At 38.3% G+C, this 17,789-nt stretch overlaps 1 protein-coding gene across 1 annotated transcript in view; it reads right to left on the bottom strand.

Annotated features, from left to right (window-relative positions):
- The window catches only part of R3HDM1 (R3H domain containing 1), a 51,861-nt gene that overhangs the window by 20,856 nt on the left and 13,216 nt on the right, over positions 1-17,789 (bottom strand). The window contains 11 exon segments of the mRNA XM_010192028.1: positions 1,111-1,265; positions 4,365-4,619; positions 7,260-7,486; positions 7,628-7,678; positions 7,761-7,798; positions 9,150-9,245; positions 9,342-9,450; positions 11,935-12,075; positions 12,157-12,216; positions 13,603-13,681; positions 16,163-16,277. Coding sequence (XP_010190330.1) covers positions 1,111-1,265; positions 4,365-4,619; positions 7,260-7,486; positions 7,628-7,678; positions 7,761-7,798; positions 9,150-9,245; positions 9,342-9,450; positions 11,935-12,075; positions 12,157-12,216; positions 13,603-13,681; positions 16,163-16,277 — 1,326 coding nt within the window.

Raw genomic sequence — 17,789 nt, 5'->3', positions numbered from 1 at the left:
AGAATGAATTCACTAACCACAGATTAAAATGTATTACTTTGACTTATTCAACGATACTGAAATATTTTCTCTAGATTGTGGTTATTTGAACATCAGAGAGGTGTCAGTGCTGGAAATATGTGGGTCAGGTTCAACTCCAGTATCCACTGAGAAGGCAATCATAGAAGTAGTAAAGAATTTGTGAAGAAATTGCAACCACCACATACACACTTCCATAAACTGGACAGGAAGGAGTACAAATGAGACCATCTCTGCTGTGCCATACGCAGGTATCCTGAACAGAAGATGTAAGCCAGGGAAAAGGAACAAGGATAAAGGTTTAGATGAGGTTCTATAAATAACTTTTTCATAAAATTTGAGAACAATTTGAAAATACCACAGAAGACTATAGCCAGTAGCCTGGCACCTGATACAGCTGCTGTAAAAAAAGTAGAACCCTCCCTTCTCCTGCCCATACACACTTTTTTCCTTTTTTTTTCCTCCTTCTTCAAGGGTTGAGATCATCTTTAATCTAGCCTGTTTTATTAAATTCCTCTCGTACAAGACGAGACTGATAAAATACATCATGTTCTTCAGTGTGCAGTTTCGTGAGCAGTCGGCTGAAGTGCTACTAAAGAGCTGCTCCTACTCTACTCGTGCTAAGCTCCCTCTTTTGTGCCACCAGTACTGCTTGTGCAGTACAGCCCAAGAATTCATCTGGCTGAAAAATAACCTTCAGACAAGGAAACAAAGATTTCAGTTGGATTCACTTGTCTTTCCAGAGTGCTAACTATGTTACTGCTAATGCCCGGGGTAACTGCACAGTGACTACTGATGAAGACAGAACCTCTTTCCTACAGTGATCTACGCTTGGTATGTTCTTGATACCATCAAATTTTCAGAATAAAATATTTTCTGTATTTTCAAGAAGAAGCTGCCTACCACATTCAGTTATTAGCAGATCTGATAGTTCCAAGGACTGTGGAGGAAAAATTCCCATTTTACGTATCTGTGTGGCTGTTACTTCTTACCATACGCTTCAACAGAACAAACCTACAGATCCCTTGTTGCCAGTCAGCAACACGACAGCATCAGTCATCAATACAAGCATCATGTATTTGACATGTGCACCTGTGAGAGGATGTGATTGGCTGCTGGCTGTTGCTGAGGTGGTGCGGGAAGAGGTGGCTGTTGCGGAGGTCCAGGCACTTGGGTCCTAACAGGTTGCTGAGGCATAGGAGGATTGTACACAACTGGAGTGCCATCTGGATTAAGGAATGGCTGACCTGCAAAGTGGAAAGAGAACAAACACAACCAAATGATAGCCAGCCGCATCATCGAAGCTTGGAGAAAAGAAACACAAATGTATTTACAGTAGGCAAAATGAATGAAATAGTAAAATTTGAAAACAAGTGAGTCATACTCTTTTATATTACAGATTTATGCCAAATCCCCACAACTACATTTGTAATAGCAGTGACTAAACAGGCCTCACTGGACAAACTACATGCAGTTTAAAACCAAAACATTTAAGGTAGACAAAGAAAGCCCAGTCTTTACTTAGTGAACACAGAGACATATTTGCTATATCCTGCTTGTCTTGAAAACTCATTTTTAATTAAGTGGATTGAAAAGGGCAGGAGTAATAAAGGAAAACCCTACCAAAGATACTATTTTAAGGACCATTTAAAAGGCAATTAAATGTATCTCCTTTAATCAGCTTGAACACCAGTCAGAACACAGGAGAGCTTAAAGGCAAGTATTTAAAAATTTATATATAAAGCAGTAGCTGCAATGGTGCTCCATAACTGCTGACGAGATTACTGGTAAAGAACTCTCTTCCCCTGTTCACAGATGAATTGGCTTTTAGCTTTAAAATGAAATAACGTACTACTAATCTCCTATTCAATAATTTGTAACTTCAATATTGCAGCAGTGGACTAATGAAAAAGAAAAAATAAACTACTTGAAAGTAAATTATAAACAAACAGTGATGTATTTTGGTGCCCAGGCTGCAAAAAACCAAAACAAATCAAAGGAAGAACAGATGAGCTAGCAAAGACCTGTGTCTGGCTGCTTAGTTGCATGTGTCTTGCACTGGTTTATTTTCATGCTTAAGGTCCAAATACTGATGTAAATTTTTGTGTCCTCCAATATAAATACTGTCTTGTCTGCAATTCTTTCCAGAAAGGTTTAACCTGACACTGAAGTCTCTGTGCCCCAGCTGGGGTGCTGTCAAAGCAGACTAACGCTCCTTCAGACCTCTTCGTCCCATTGGCCTTACATGGAACTGGCACACGTGAAAGTGTCAAAGGAACTAAAGAGAGGCCTGAGGCAATTAATGGAAGAGATAAGAAGCATGAATGGACTTGCTAGGTACAGTTTAGCTTAATGGATTTCTCTTTAATGCTCAAAAATTGGGAGTGTTTACTACATAGGGAGTCAGATTTTCTTATTTCCTTCTGCAACTTTCTGGTAATCACTGGAACTTGTTTCCTGCAATACCTGAGTAAGAACTGTCTTTTCCTAACGATTGCTGAGGAGAACGACTCTGCCGACCTAAGGTGACGAGATCCTGTCAGAAATGCTGAGAAACCAATCTCTGGTTTCTGAACTCCGACTGTCATTTGGAACAATAAATCCAGATGAACAATTACAGAATATGATGATTCGAGCACATTTTAAGTCAAATTTTTATCTTAAACTAGATATTGCTCTGGAAGTATACTTTTATCTTCTATTAGACACTCATTAGATATTTACATAATCTTCTGTTATGAAAGACTATTAGTGATTGGTTTAAATACATTAAAATGGATAAAACACAGGAAGAATTTTAAAATCAAGCTAGGTTTTAATGAATATGAAACAGAGTCAAGTCTACAATTCTGCAGCCTTTTCTGACCCAGGTTAAGTACAAGACACTTTCAGATGAAAAACTTTCAGTCACATTTGTTTCTCCGCCCTCCCTGTTGCGATGTGGAAGTGCCATCAATGTAACAGGGAAAGTGACCAGCAGTGCAGGAGGAAGGAAGTGAAACCAGTCACATGCAAAATATTGACAAGGACATAACTCATAAGTGAAGATGACTCAAAACCTGCTCTTTTAAATTAAAAAAAACTGTATAATGTTTTATATGAAATCACTTTCAAGCTGATGGTACTGTTTCAGTGCCTGCAATATCTGTTTTGCTGTACAATAAGCCTAAGATTTTATCATGGTCATGATGTAAACTCTTAATATGAGAAATAACAGCAAACATTCTTCATATTTAATGCAGAGCACAAAGTACTTTAGTACATACAGACACTAAACCCACTTATACATCTTCCTCCAAATCCAATGGCTATCTGTGAACATTAGATACTACAGTTACTCATTTGTAACAAATTTTTTAGCAGTGTTGGCTTAGACTATTCATTTGTACAGCAAGGCATTTAAGGTAAAGCTTAGGCAACATATGAATATGCAGAATCATTAATTAAAAACATCAAGTTTTGCACATAATGACAATTGATTTATATTAAGGAAAAAGAGAAATTTCTCTATTTCAATGGGAAATATATCCTGAAGTATTTCCTTTTCTACACTTTCTAAACTAAAATTAAAATATAATTGTTTTCCAAAGATTACCCTGTGCTGTATAAAAGGCAATCTAAAATGTTCAGAATTTCTTAACTTGTACAATAAATTTCCCCCAGAGAATGCTCACTAGCCATTTAATCCAGACAAGTAGTTACACATCTCCTTGCTCCTACATTATGAAGTATCAATTTCCTACTGCCTTCTAAAAATATCAGTATTGGCCAATGATGCCAACATTGATTTAATCATTGTTTTAAACCGAGAAACAGAAGTTTAGGAGTAGTATGTAATGTCATGCTTATTTCTTTCACTTGTATTAAGTCAATGTCATGAGCATAGAAACACAAAAATATGTTGTGACAAACAAAACGAAGGATGAGAAATTCTTTCAAGTCCATATGAATACTTCTTCAGGCTCTCTCCCCTCACTGTTACTGTTTTACAGCAGCACTGGGAAAGAATTTCCTTTTCCCCCCCAAAAAAGCCAAACCAATTAATTTAAGTTATTCTGTGTTCTGGTTAATAAAAAATGGCATTTTCATATTTTGTGCAAAACACTCATTAAAATTTTACATACAAGTTAAAACTCCACAAGAGAAAACAAAGTGAGTTTACTTATTCCTTCAACCCTAGAGTCATGCTTTCTCTTTGAATTAAGTGCACTGAACAAACACGACCACAGGAGAAAAAAAAGAGAACAAAAGAAAGGACAATACTGACATGCAGACTCATGTAAACACTCGTGCATTTTTCTCCACGTTCTCAACTGTAACAGAAACATCCACAAGCGTGTACCAACCTGTTTGGGGGTTGATCAGAACACTGCCAGGCGGTATGCCTGCCGCTTCCAAGGGAAGCAAAAAGAAGCTAGCGCTAGTAGGTGCCACTTGCCCGCTTATGCCACCATCAAAGGTAAGAGAGTTACTAGTGCTGACAGTTGGATAGACGGCAGGCGAGCCGTGAGAGGGCTGGCTTAGAGCTGGCACTGGAAGAGGCTGCTGGGTGTGAGAAAGAGAACCCGTGGATGACCCTACACTACTAGAAGACTCTGAACCTAGGAAAGGAGTAACGAGAAATCGTTTTTACCTAGAGACAGAAACAGCATGCTCACTTAAAATAAATACTTGTAAATGCTTATTCTTAAAGCTCAGCGTTTCAGCACATTATTAAACAGTGGCCCTTTCAATCAATTCCCCCTTCATCGCCCCTGCAATACCATTACAAGATTGCTCTTTGAACCAAGGGTCAATTCTGCACTGCCTTGCACTGTAAAGTGAGGCTTCCATGTCTGGCTCTGGTTTTCTGGACAGAAAATACATGCCTGCACGCATGCACATGTGCTAATGTACAGTTCATCCATAATTCATCTAAATGATTGTTCACTTATTCCAAAGTGATGCATGCCCATGTATCAACTGGATACAGCGGTGTGATGATCACAGCCTACAGCTACTGTGAGTGCACAGGCCACAGGGTAACAGATGAAGTGGCCCTGTGTCCCTTTAGGTGCGCTTGCTACGTTCACATGCTCTGGAGAAAGAGCCTGGATGCAAGTAATGGTCATTTCCTTTTTACTACTGAATGTCAGAGACCTTCTCTGACTCACCTGCTGGACAAATTGCAGAAAAAAACTAACTTTTTTTTTTTTAGCCCTTCTCTGACCATTTTCAGATTGAAATCAAGAATTGAGATGAAAAAAATCATAGTAATACGGCAGCGTTACCCTAGTTTTATGCAACAATTCAAAGTTCAAAGGGAGTATGAAATAGCTGATTGAAAGCAATAATCATTTTATAGATAAGAAGGACTATAAACATTGCAAGGCAGTGGAGAACCAGACCCTGAGCTTTCTGAAAGCCAATGCATGCAGCTAAAACAATATTCCAAAAGTCTAATATGGAGAGGTCTGTAGAACTGCACTGTTCCTACATCACTGTGTATCTAAATCTCTACGTATACAGTTCATCATTCTTGTTGTTAAATCTTTGCTATGATACCTGTAGTACTTGGAGACAGAATATAGTTGTTTAAATTTAAGAACTCTTCCTTAGGAGCCTCTATACAATCTAGAAGAGAAAGCAAGACTCAAAAAGGGCTGCACCAAAATTTATCTGCTGTTTGAAGTTACTTTGCAGTCCTTCATAAAAATGTCTAATTGTAACCCTTTCGGTTGTATTAAAAGAGAGTATAGCTTGAAGCATTTGCTGATGCTCACTATTGAACCTTTTTTTTTCTATCACTAGATGAAGTTAAATACAAAGCTATTAATTGTAAACTGGGCAAATCAGCACATCCCAGCTCTATAAAACAATCTTCACCTGACCAGTTACTTTGATTAGATTTGTTTACAAGTATATCCACTTCTAGATTATGTAGAGAAAGTAGGCTGAAGCCATAATAATTAAAGCCAATTACACCCTTGATCAAAATGAACAAGCAAACCCAGTCTCAACACATGCAGAATCACCACAACCTGTAACGCAGTGAACAACAACCACCAAGATAGGCATTGTGAACTTTGAATGTTAACTCTCAGAATGCCAAAATAAAGTTTCCTGCAAAATTTTAAGAGCCCATTTATGTTCCTGCAATTTAGAAAACAGATTTCTAAGAATGTATTTTAAATACACACTACTGTCAAGTTGTGGTATCTTTTCAAGCTGTGCCAAATAGTATTACTGCATTGCTAAATGAAATAACTCAATACGATGGCACAGTTTTACAGCATATGCAGGAATACCTTGGAATGTAGTTTTTAATACAATGGACAAACAGAATTTGTAACTCTTTTAAGTTAAGTTATAGAAGTGTGGTGACACACCTATAATGTAGCGGTGGTTTAAGGGAAAGCAAAAAATTTAAACATACCCTCATTAGAAACAAGTTTTAGAAATAAGATCAAAGTCAAGCGTAATACAGGCAAGCAATGATATTCTGTTTTTTTCAGTTCTACTTCAAATTCTGAAGTAGTGCATCCATAACCCACCCATAAGCCTCAAAATTCTCCACAACCACGATTATCTACTGGATCAAATTATATTGGCATTTGGAATGCAAATATTTACTAAATTTCATTTTTGATCCACAGAAGATTTATACCCATATTTTCTGACTTTGACATGAATTAGAAGTTAACACACCTTTGAAATCCAGACTCTTATGAGTAATTTTCCCCAATGTTTCTGAATCTTAAAATTAAAGAGTACACCTTGTTCCACTGATCTGATTTTTCAGCAATCTAAAACTTAAGTCTTAAGTTTTTTACTCGTACTTATTGAAAATTAATAATGGCACTGAAAGGTAACACAATAAATAGCTAACAATTTGTAGGCTTTAATGCTGTTTCCCAGCCAGAAGGATAGCAGCAGTGTCCTCAGACTGCACAAAGCAGCTTTGCCACAGTGGGACTAAAGAGCTGAACTTTAAATTTTTATTTGTATAAAATACTTATGTTGATAAATGGTTTCAAATCCTTTGTGGCTCCCCAAGGTAGTTACACACTACAGGGCATAACTACAGGTCTGCAGGCACCCCACGTATGCAGCACCCCCTGTATCCAGAGGGAGCTGAATGCACGGAGCCCCTGTGAGACCGAGGCCTCGACACACGCACACATCTGCAACACGCATCAAGTATCAAACCATGCAGAACTTCACCGCTACGTAACAGTGTATTTGTGCAGATATTATTATACCTGTCTTAGACAGCCTGCCTGTGCTTTTGCTGCTTCCAGAGCTGTCTCCTCTTGTCAGCACGGATATCCCGCTGAAGCTGCTGGCTTTCGTGACAGCTGGCTTCAGATTGCGGATGGAGCTATCGGAGTCGGTGCTGCTCCAGGGACGGGGTTCACAATACTTCAGCTCATTCTCAGTACTGCTCTGATGGCTGTTGGCTGATCTCCCTGATGCTTCCTTATTGATTCTGTAAGTTATAAACTAAACTTTTAGCACAAGCAGCAATTGCAAAATAAGGGAAAAGAAAAAAAGAAAAAAAAAGAAATAAAAGGTGAAATGCATGCAGAATACTTTAAGATTATTATTTTTTAAAGAAAGCATCAAATACCTAAGTATCTGTCGTCTTTGTTGTGTACTATTAGTTTCTTCCTCCTGGATTCTGTTGACATTTTAATAAGATAGCTTAATATTTATTAAGAAAATAGGAAAATGAAACAGAATTAGACTGCAAATTTTCTTACCTTTTATCAATGAAATAATTCTCTTGGGAACACAGGGACTGAGGGGCAAAGAAGTGTAGAAATTAATATGAATGACATCTAGAACCTCTACTACAGCGCGGTAACAAAACATGTTGCAATATGGAGTCTTTTGTACTATACATGGACTTTTACAGCATCCTCTTTATATTAAGCTGCCTGAAAACCTTTTTGGTAGATTATTCCCACATTACAGAAAAAAAACAACCAAGCCAATATAAAAGGCCAATCTGCAGGAAATAAAAGTTAGGATTACAATAGTTACAATGCTGACCATTTTGTTTATATCTGTATTTTTCTGAAGCTACAATTTTGCCATTGGGTCTTCGCTGCCTGATGTAACTTTCAGCTGATAGCTTCTGCTCAAAGAGTGAAGTAGAAGATGACACTGGCTACTGCAGTAATTGTACTGAATTCTTTGGGTAAAAGCACATGTATGCTAAAAAGCAGACAGAAAATACAACCAAAAAGGCTATTATTAACTTCAATTACGTTGTCCTTGACTGGGACATCTAACATTCAGTACAAAGCTTCTAAGGGCATAAAACGCGGTAAATGAGTATGTGAAAAGAAAAGGTAATTTCATATCCAGAAGACCATTCTTTCTTTTCATTACCAAGGTGAACAAAAACCCAGGCTTTTGGAAAATATTTGGATATAACAGATTAGCCTCTCTGAGCTCATTACTCTTTCTTCAGAGCAAGAATCTGACTTTGTACGTGTAAGAGCTAGATAAATGTCAGAAGAAGTGGATTATTAGAAGTAACACATACTTTGTAAGACATATTTGTTCTGTTTCACTCAATATAATGAAATATAACCACTACTTGTGACTGAACTATAGCTTACAATGTTGTCCTGTGTGAGAACTCCAGTCAGGAGAGACTAGACTTCCACATTTCTGACTGAAATTTCACTGGGACCTGTCATAAGGTGTGTTTGATATAGACACAAGTGAGAAAGGTCTGGCTTTGTTTTTTGTTTTGTGGGGTTTTTTATTTTGTTATGTTTTAAAAATAATTATTAATCTGATTAACAACTGAAATAATTGCAGCACCAAAACTCTAACTTAAATTTCAGTAAGGGGCAAAATAATGCATTGGAATAGGTAATGCTAGATAATGTACCAAAATAATTCTTGCAGGTTTCTTGAGTTTCATACAGTAGTGATTAAGAGAAAACAGAAAATTTCCCTGTAACTTCAATATCATTTAAAACGCACTCAGGCCACACTAATGATTCTGATCTGCTCAGCCTCCTTCAGTAAGGAAAGTGTCCTGGAAAGAAGTATCTTTTAAGAAAAAAACACAAGTGCATCCCTGTGTGTGAAGTATTCATACAAAACACCGTAAGATTTTCTTTGATACATACATCTTGTGCAAATATTCTCTCTCTAGCTCTCTGATATTCTTCTTCACGTTCTTCTATGGATTTACTTCTTCTGTCATCTTTTAATCGTATTCTCATCTAAATTAAGTGATACAGTGTCAACTTCTACAGGAAAATAGTATAAATACAGAGTCAAATACAGCTAGTCGAGGAAAATAATTCATATGTATTTACCTGGTTATCATCTTTGTCTAAACTAGAGTTATCTCTTTTAAGGATATACCGCTTCTGGAAATCATCACTCTTCTCATCCTTTATATGCTCACAAAACTTTTGATCAGGTCTATGAAAAGTCATTAGAAAGAAACGATTTATGGTTTTGTAAACATTTACTACACACAGTGGAACAAACTGAAATATACTCAAGACTAATGTTAAATGCACTTAATATTCTAACTGAAGCAATAGATTTTGGTTGTCCAGGCAATGGAAGAGATACCAAAAACTTGAGATGAGGTGAACCCCTAGCAAGTCCTGTTTCTAAAGCACAACAAACCTGCTTTTAAAATCTCTTCCTCCGTCAAAGCTTTTGCTTCAACTTCCAATTAAGGTGGCAAGCAAACCATGTGCCCTTGGGGAATGGGAAGTGCTCCTGAATCCAGACTGGTGCCATGCAATGGATATTGGGCATGCATGGACATGAAGGTAGGTGCTTTCTGCTAGAGCTGAAATACCTCAGAACTCATTTCAAGGAAAACAGAAAATAAGAAGACAGAGGAGAAAGCACTGAAACTTGCAAACTCCTAAAACAAAATTAAGTAGAAATAAGCAAGAGACAGTTTAATGCAGGCAAGAGCTTCACAAGATCATAGTGAGAAGATGAAGCAACAGATTATGTACACTGTTTCGGTATTTTATCTACTTTGTGAAAGCAAATGAGATATTTTGCAAACTCTGATTATTAAAAATAGGTGCCAAGTACCTAGACAATAAAACTACTACTATTGTAAGAGAAATTCTCAGACAAGCAGGAAAAATTTCCCTAAAGACAAAACATAGGTATACTGTTCTCTATCGCTGTTTCGCTATTCAATACCCAGGACATCTGTATAAATCAGATCTTTCTCTATAGAACAGCCAAGCCTAGCTATTAGTTACTGGATGCCCAAACATAATTAGCAGGCATTTCAGAGAACCTTTAGACTGTCTTACCTCTTTCTTTTAAAGGTCCCTGAATTTACTGCCCTGCAATCACCAACTTCCCACTCCACTGAGACGTCCCAGTATGCACTGGGTTGTTGATGTCTGTAACATCACTGATCGGCGATGGAGCCGGGAATCTGCCTATGAGGAAAAGGTAAGTTTGGTTTTATTCAACATGGAGCAGATCTCCAAGGTTTTCTTTCTAAATTCTTATTTTATATCCAAAGCGATTTAAAATAAGAATACTGAAAACATTAAGAATCTTACTGTCTGTAGGTTAGATGAAATGCCTGCTAATTAGTAACTACACCTATAGGGGGCTTCCAGAGGCCAAAAGCTATTTAAATTAAATGGCCTAGAAAAAAAAGGAATAAAAATAAAGAAATAATCTTTCAATAGCTCTTATTCCACACTTGAAGTGCTAGACTGAAGCTTCAGTCTAGAGATGCTGATAGATGCAAAGGCAACAGACTTTAAAATGTATGGCTTCATAAGTCAATTTAGACAGAGAAAGTATAGCCAAACCAAAACCACAGAAGTTATTTAACATATATTTAGGCTCTACATATATTCCAGAAACTTCTGAGGAGGAAACTGTTTACTTAAGTGAAATTTCAGTGTGGTATATTATTTCAGACCTACTGACTCTAAAATTAGGGTGGATAATTAGATTTTTTTTCTCCCAAAGCTATGGAGAATGTACAGAGACTGAGTTTAGGATGCAGAAGCTGCAAACACCAATTTTCATGATTAAATCAGAGTACTTTAAAAAATGGTGTCAGGCAAATGGTTTAAGTTAAAACTAGAAACGAGGTGGCACAAGTATACCAACACGTTGGTCCTTTGCCTTTCTGAGAGAAAATGAGGAGACAGAGCAAGTGCAGAGGACAGAGAGAACACCTGGGTCCTTTGAATGAAAAGGTCATGGCTTTTGGAGCTGCTGTGGCCACAGTGCCAGTTCTGTGATATGGATTTGCCCAGCGGTTTCTCCAGGAACTCCCCAGCCCTCCCAGTAAGCAGCACACCATGGCTTGTTAAGCTGCTTCACACTTCCACTGATGAGATTTGTCTTCCCTGTTACGTTTATTTTGTAAGGCCATGTGAGATCTGTAAGCAACATTATTCCAACAAAAGACTTCAATGTCTGACTTTTCCCAGTAGATTTTTACAGTGCAAAAGGCAAAGTTGTGCAAGTCTTGTCCCCTCCCTTCACCAAATGAGAAGTGGCCTCGTTCCAAGTTAAGGGCTGGCTCTGCTTTCCGAAAGAAACAAAAATGCACTTTGTCCACTTTACTGGTGTAAATCTTTAAACAGGAAAATACTTGATATAAATTCATATTTCATGGAAACAAGTTAGCAATGTATCGCTGCAAGAAAAACAACAACAATTCTTAATTTACAGACACCATCCTCTTTTTTCCCAAAAAAGTTAAACATTAAACAGATCACATTATTACACAGCACTGGAACATGAGCAGTAAAGGCCTTGCAACTGCCTCTCCTCGCTGCATGGTTCTCAGTGAGTAGATAGACCCCTGCTGCTACAGACGCAGCATCACTGCATAACATAAGCCAGGCATTAAATCTATGCACCAAAAAGTTGTTTCAAGGCTTGCACACTTACATTCTCGTATTGCTAGTTTTATTTACTATGACTGCCTTCCCACTCTGGTCCACGTTGTGCTCTAATCCAAAGTAAGCAGCTACCCTGTGCAACAGCATCCTATGGTAAGATGTCATTGGGGGAAACTTTTTTCTTGGAACTCTGAAAGAAAGGAATAGTAACTTTATTGAACAAACAGGATCACTCTTGAATGCTTTTTTCCTATAAGAGTACAGTACTTACTCATTATTACCAATGAAATCTAAAATTTCTTGTTCTAATTTCAGCAGCATCATTCTGTCCCTGAAAATAAAAACAACACAGCAACTCACATATGAGACACTCCAATAATTGCAGCTGTATTCATCTTAAGAATACACAGATGAGATTTCTGATCAAGGGATGACGGCAGACTGTAAATAGAACCACGAGGTGTCAAATGCAGTATTTTTAGACAAAGTATTCGTTTTTCACTAAGATACATTTAATTGAACCTGCCTATTGAAGCATGCAGTTCTCATCTCAGAAAATCAGAATACAAAGATCCTCCAAGTAATCTCTGCCCAGTAGGCTCAACAGAAAAGACAGTCACTGAGAAGACAGCCTCAAGAAGAAGGAAAAGCAGTGACCAGGTTGTTTCTTGTTGGTAGCATGGGTAGACAGATTCACAGAGGCCTGAACTGGCCTTTGGACTCTGAAGCACATCATGGGATCACTGAGACAGAGAGGAGGGGGACACTCTCTCCTAGGACAGTGCTAACGGGAGGCACTCCTACAATACACACATGCACTTGTAAACCCACAGCAGGCTTTCAACTACAATTTCTTATTTTCATTGAGATGCTTTATTACTTCAAATAGGAACAACAGAAGAGCCTAACAGAGGTCTGTGCTTTCTAATTTTCCTCTATGGGACAAAATGGTGGTGTTGGCCCCTAATTATAGCTCATTTTACATTTTTTGTCAATAAAGTGGAATCCCAATACATTATCGCATTGAAAATCATAACTATAATACTAAGGAATATCAAATAGTAGTGGTATAGGTTTTGTGACAGTAGCACAATTCCACCAAGTTAATTTCTTACCCTGTATGTACAGCCACAGACCTGGTGTGAAACCCCCCTGAGGAACACAACAAACCAGACAGACAGCAACATACCGCAAACCTCAAAGCAGCAGAAGCCACATCAGCTCTGTTGCTAACAAATGATGGACTGAATTAGATCAGATTTGGTTTCTGACGTGCAAAGATGCTCTACTATGGCTATACAGTACAGCTTTAAAAAAAGTTCCTTTTGACTATAAATTCAGTGCTAGGCAGATTAAAGCAAGAGAAGGCAGTTCAGTCTCTAACACGCAGATGCTAAAAAGAGTACAAGTTTTAGAGACAAAGTATGAGAGTCCCTTCAGAGACAGAACTGCATATAGACAGAACTCACTACTTGTTTATTGAACATTAAAAGCTTTTAAGCCATTTCAATGCCCTGAACCTCTGTTCATATAAATCACAAGTTACAGTGGACTGGTGCTTCAGGTAGCCTATACAACAAAATCTCATCCAGCATAACTGACATACAGTCTTAGACATGTAAGGGAAAAACAAAATAAAACAAAAAACAGGTGGTGTTATACCTTGGGCAATGACAAGAAAAAAACAACACAGAAAGTTGACATTGCTGATGCTTACCTGGGATTGTTTTTTAATGTGTTTACTAAAAAATCATGAAGATCTATACCAGTGGAATCCGTGTATTCTTGGCTGGAATCTAAGAGTAGGGAAGAAGAAAGCAAAGTTACACTTTGAGAAAACATTACTACTATTTTTTACAATTACTGCTGAACATATGGATCAATACTATATCACTATTAGGCATGTTATTCCCAAAATTAAACATCTCCAGTTTTCATGGAAAAGCCTCACAAATAAAAAAAACTCTTTTTTTTTTTCATGGAAAAACCTCACAAAGCCTCAAACCAAATCAAATGGAAAACCCAACACCACCTCCCCCATTCCCCTAATTCAAGCATAATACAGAAGCAAAAGTTTCAGTAACATTGCCAATCTATTAACAAATGGCTATATATTTTGAACCAGTTCCTGTGTGACCTGGTCTGGGTGATCCTGCTCTGGCAGGGGGTTTGGACTGGATGAGCTTTCAAGATGCCTTCCAGCTCCTCATATGCTGTGATTCTGTGATCACCTTCAGTCACCTGCTTTCTCATTACACTGCATTGCACTGTTGTATACGCTCCTGTGGACCAGCAGCTCATCTACAGAATTACTGCACATTGCCTGAAATAATACTGTCACTCATGTGTGACATGAATGTAACATGTGTGACATGTGAATGCAACAGTTTAACCGGCACACATGTAGCTTTGCGTTATTAAAACCTCTTGTTCCGTTGGACTGTGAGAACTTCTAAATGTTACATTGTGAAAGCAAAAAGAAGTCTCACAACCTTCCGTCTCTCTTCTGGTTTCAGTGAAACAAAGTATTCAAAGCTACAATTTGTTCTCTAAAATCTGTCACTGAAAGAAACTATTTGAAACCAAATCTTCCTTTTCATGAGCACCTTCCAGAGTTCCAGGTCTTGGAAGTAAAAGCTTGAGGTGTTTTAACAAGTTTTGGAACCAGCTTTCTTCCAAAAACTCCTTACGTGTCAACCTAGTCTCAGGTTAGGCACAGCTCTAACACATGCCTACGTCCTGGCTGTTCCAGGTGTTGTCGTCGGTATGGAGAGCAGTCACTGCAGATAAGTTTCTCTCAGCAGTGAGGGCACTACTGACCAGGTAAGGGGAGGACACCGTGGAGACAGAACCCGTGCAGGTTCTTCATCAGAAGCAACAGTGCCAGCACAGCAGTCCCTTGGCATAGGGGGAAACTGGGTGACCAATGTGTCCAGTCTTCAAAATGAGGCCTACATGTTTTCCTGGAGAGCATCCAAGTCCACCTAAGGACAGGGACTGTCTAGGTCCCTAAAGACAAATGACAGTGAGCTCCTTTATCTGCAGAGCTCGTTATGCTATCACTTGTGCCCAAATATTATCAAGAGAGCATAAGTGTAACCAAGCAAGTCTGACCATTTACAGTTTGGGACAGCAAAGGGGCTGGACTTGATCTTTCCAACCCAACCCATTCTACGATTCTAAGGGGAGGGGGCCAGGGAAGGTATGCCTGGTAAAACAACTGTAAGATGGAATAATAATTTACTTTAATTTTCTAACTTTGCAAGCGAGCAATTATTTAGTTATAATTACCAGAAGACTGATGCTTCATCATTTTCTATTTTGGCATATCCTAAATTGGGAAGTAACTAACCTCCACAGGAGATACTGGGTAAATTTAAAACAGCTACCTCCACCTTAAGCCTTTTGTAACTTTGTTCTAAACTCCTCATGCACTACCTAATATGGTGGGTATTTGGGGGAAGGAGGCAGGTTGGGGTTGGCTTTGGTGTTTTTTGTTTGTTTGTGGGGGTTTTTTTTACATTTTATTTTTTATTTTAGAAGGTAGGCATGTACTTTAACAGTGGAGCAAGTCAGCTCTGAAAGAAAACCTTGTTTTTTTTAAGGCATCATTTCAAAGACTGATATTTATAAATGCCCATAAGTTCTCCATTCCAGTGCCTTTTACTTCACAAATACCTTGCTGCCAGCTGGGACAAAAATGCCACATGAGGAAGGCCTTATGGAATTGAGGGACACAAGATGGACAAATGCTACCCATCTCAAAAAGAATTCTACCTTTAAAGATATTTCCTACACAGTGGTCAATCCAAGATTGTAGATAAACATCCTGTATCCTTTATTTAAAGCATAAGATCAGAAAAAGTACAGAGATAGTTGTCATTCTCACTAAAATTTCACAAAACCTGTAACAACAAAGTCTAGGAATAAGGCAGTAACTTCCGCTGACCAGTAAAGCCAGTTTTCCAAAGAACACTTGGACACAACTGAGGCAGCACAACTGCTCTTATGCTGATGTGCACAGCTGGACAGGTGAGAAAGGAAAAGCATTTACTGGAGGGAGGCGTTTAATTAAACCTCAAAAACACTCTATTCTCTGGGACAGAGACTCTCCAAAAACACTGTATTCCTTCTCCAGCTCAAAGATGCCTGATCTATTTGCTTCATTTGCTAAAAAAACCCTCATGTTTATGCAATGCCCAGGAAGCAAACTGCATTTTCTCTAAATGCTCTTTATCTACACAGTATATTTAAAAGCATAATGACAGATAGCAAACCTCTCGATAACATTTTTCTGGGCAGTTTATCACTGGATTTTTCCTTTTCCGTTTCATCTTTTGCAGGCTTTTCTTCTTTTTCAAAAGACTGTGACAACTGGATCTGAATTTTCTCCTGTCAAAAGTAAAAACCAGTCATCAGGGAAATTATTTCAAATAATACCTTCAGGAGAACGCTTCTGTACTATATTGCCTGCAAAATAAAGAAGTTACAAGGAAAAGAATTGCCTTCATATTCTTTCTGATCCCACATGTGCCTTATGTGACCACAAAACACAATTATTTATCAGCTACACAAACATTCTAGAGAAGACATAGAAAGTGCCATACACATTTTAGAATTTACACACCCTTCCAGGCCCTGAATGCTATTTCAAAACAAATCCAAAGTATCTTGATACACATGAAAATATTCCTGTTTTAGATGTATAAATATTATATAGCTTCTAAATTTAAGTAATGCATCATCCACAATACTTTTCCCCCCCATTTTTCACAGTTCTTGACTATAAAAGCTCGTTTCAGGTTTCAGTTTTGTTTATACCAAGAGAAACAAAGAAAGCAAATGTTTCAATCTAAGACAGAGCAGCATACCCAGATCCACAGAAAAGGGGAGTATTTACAGTACAATATATTAAGGCAAACTTTGCAAACCTTACTGTCATCAAGGCTTAGATTCTTAACTTGTAACCCTGTATGATTTGACAGCGTAGATTTGTGTGTAATCATCACAAAAATCCGTGGTTTTATACAAGCAGATGAGCTATCATAATACCTGTTTCCCAAATACAGCAAAAAAGAGTCAGCCTGTGAAATTTTAGTGACATAATGGCCCACTAAATAGTGGAAGATGCACTTTGTTTTTCATGCCTCTTTACTCTTTAACAAGACGGTTAGTGAAGGACTAACATACTTCAGACAGCAAAAGCAGATGTAGAGGGAGAGGGAGACACCATTTGTCAGAGTGACTCCAAGAGGAGTCCTGTAAGAGCAAGACTTCTCCATCACCTTTTATCTTCAACTCCCTCAAATGCCAATTTTGCTCCCTCAGATGCCAACTGAGTTGATGCTGTCACCCTCCCCAGCCAAGAACACCTGATCCTCCCCACGCTGAAGAACCTGCCCCTCATCCATTCTTGCCTATTGCTCCTCTGTCCTGCACATGATCCTTTCACATGCAAGTCCTCACTCTGCCTTCAAACAATCCTTACCCACACCCAGGGACCTGCACTAAGCTCCTCCTCGTGTGTCATTCCACAGGCTTGATCTCACTCGTGTAAGCTGACCAGAGTTAAATATAGTCAGGATTCACCACGGCTAAAGACCGTTTCACATGCAAACAGCCCTGCACAACCTGCAGTAATGCTCCTCCCTGCCCTAGCACACCAGACTGCTCGCTCTCTCCCTTGGTCCCTTCTGAGCTGGGCAATGGCAACCCTATACTAAGGTTACGTATACTGAGGTTATGGTTAAAAACTAGTTTTAATATGCATTTTTGAAGAAACAACTCTTTCAAAAGACAGAAAACTATCAGCTATTTTTTTTAATCATCTCTCTTTCATTACAATTTTTTCACCACGTTAAACATTCTAATTAAACTTAATTAATACAAACCCTGCAAAACAGC

This window comes from Mesitornis unicolor, unplaced genomic scaffold (genome assembly GCF_000695765.1).
Source record: "Mesitornis unicolor isolate BGI_N332 unplaced genomic scaffold, ASM69576v1 scaffold31619, whole genome shotgun sequence".
Classification (NCBI taxonomy): domain Eukaryota; kingdom Metazoa; phylum Chordata; class Aves; order Mesitornithiformes; family Mesitornithidae; genus Mesitornis; species Mesitornis unicolor.
The sequence above is the reverse complement of the archived record's forward strand: the minus strand, read 5'-3'. Positions and strand labels throughout refer to the sequence as shown.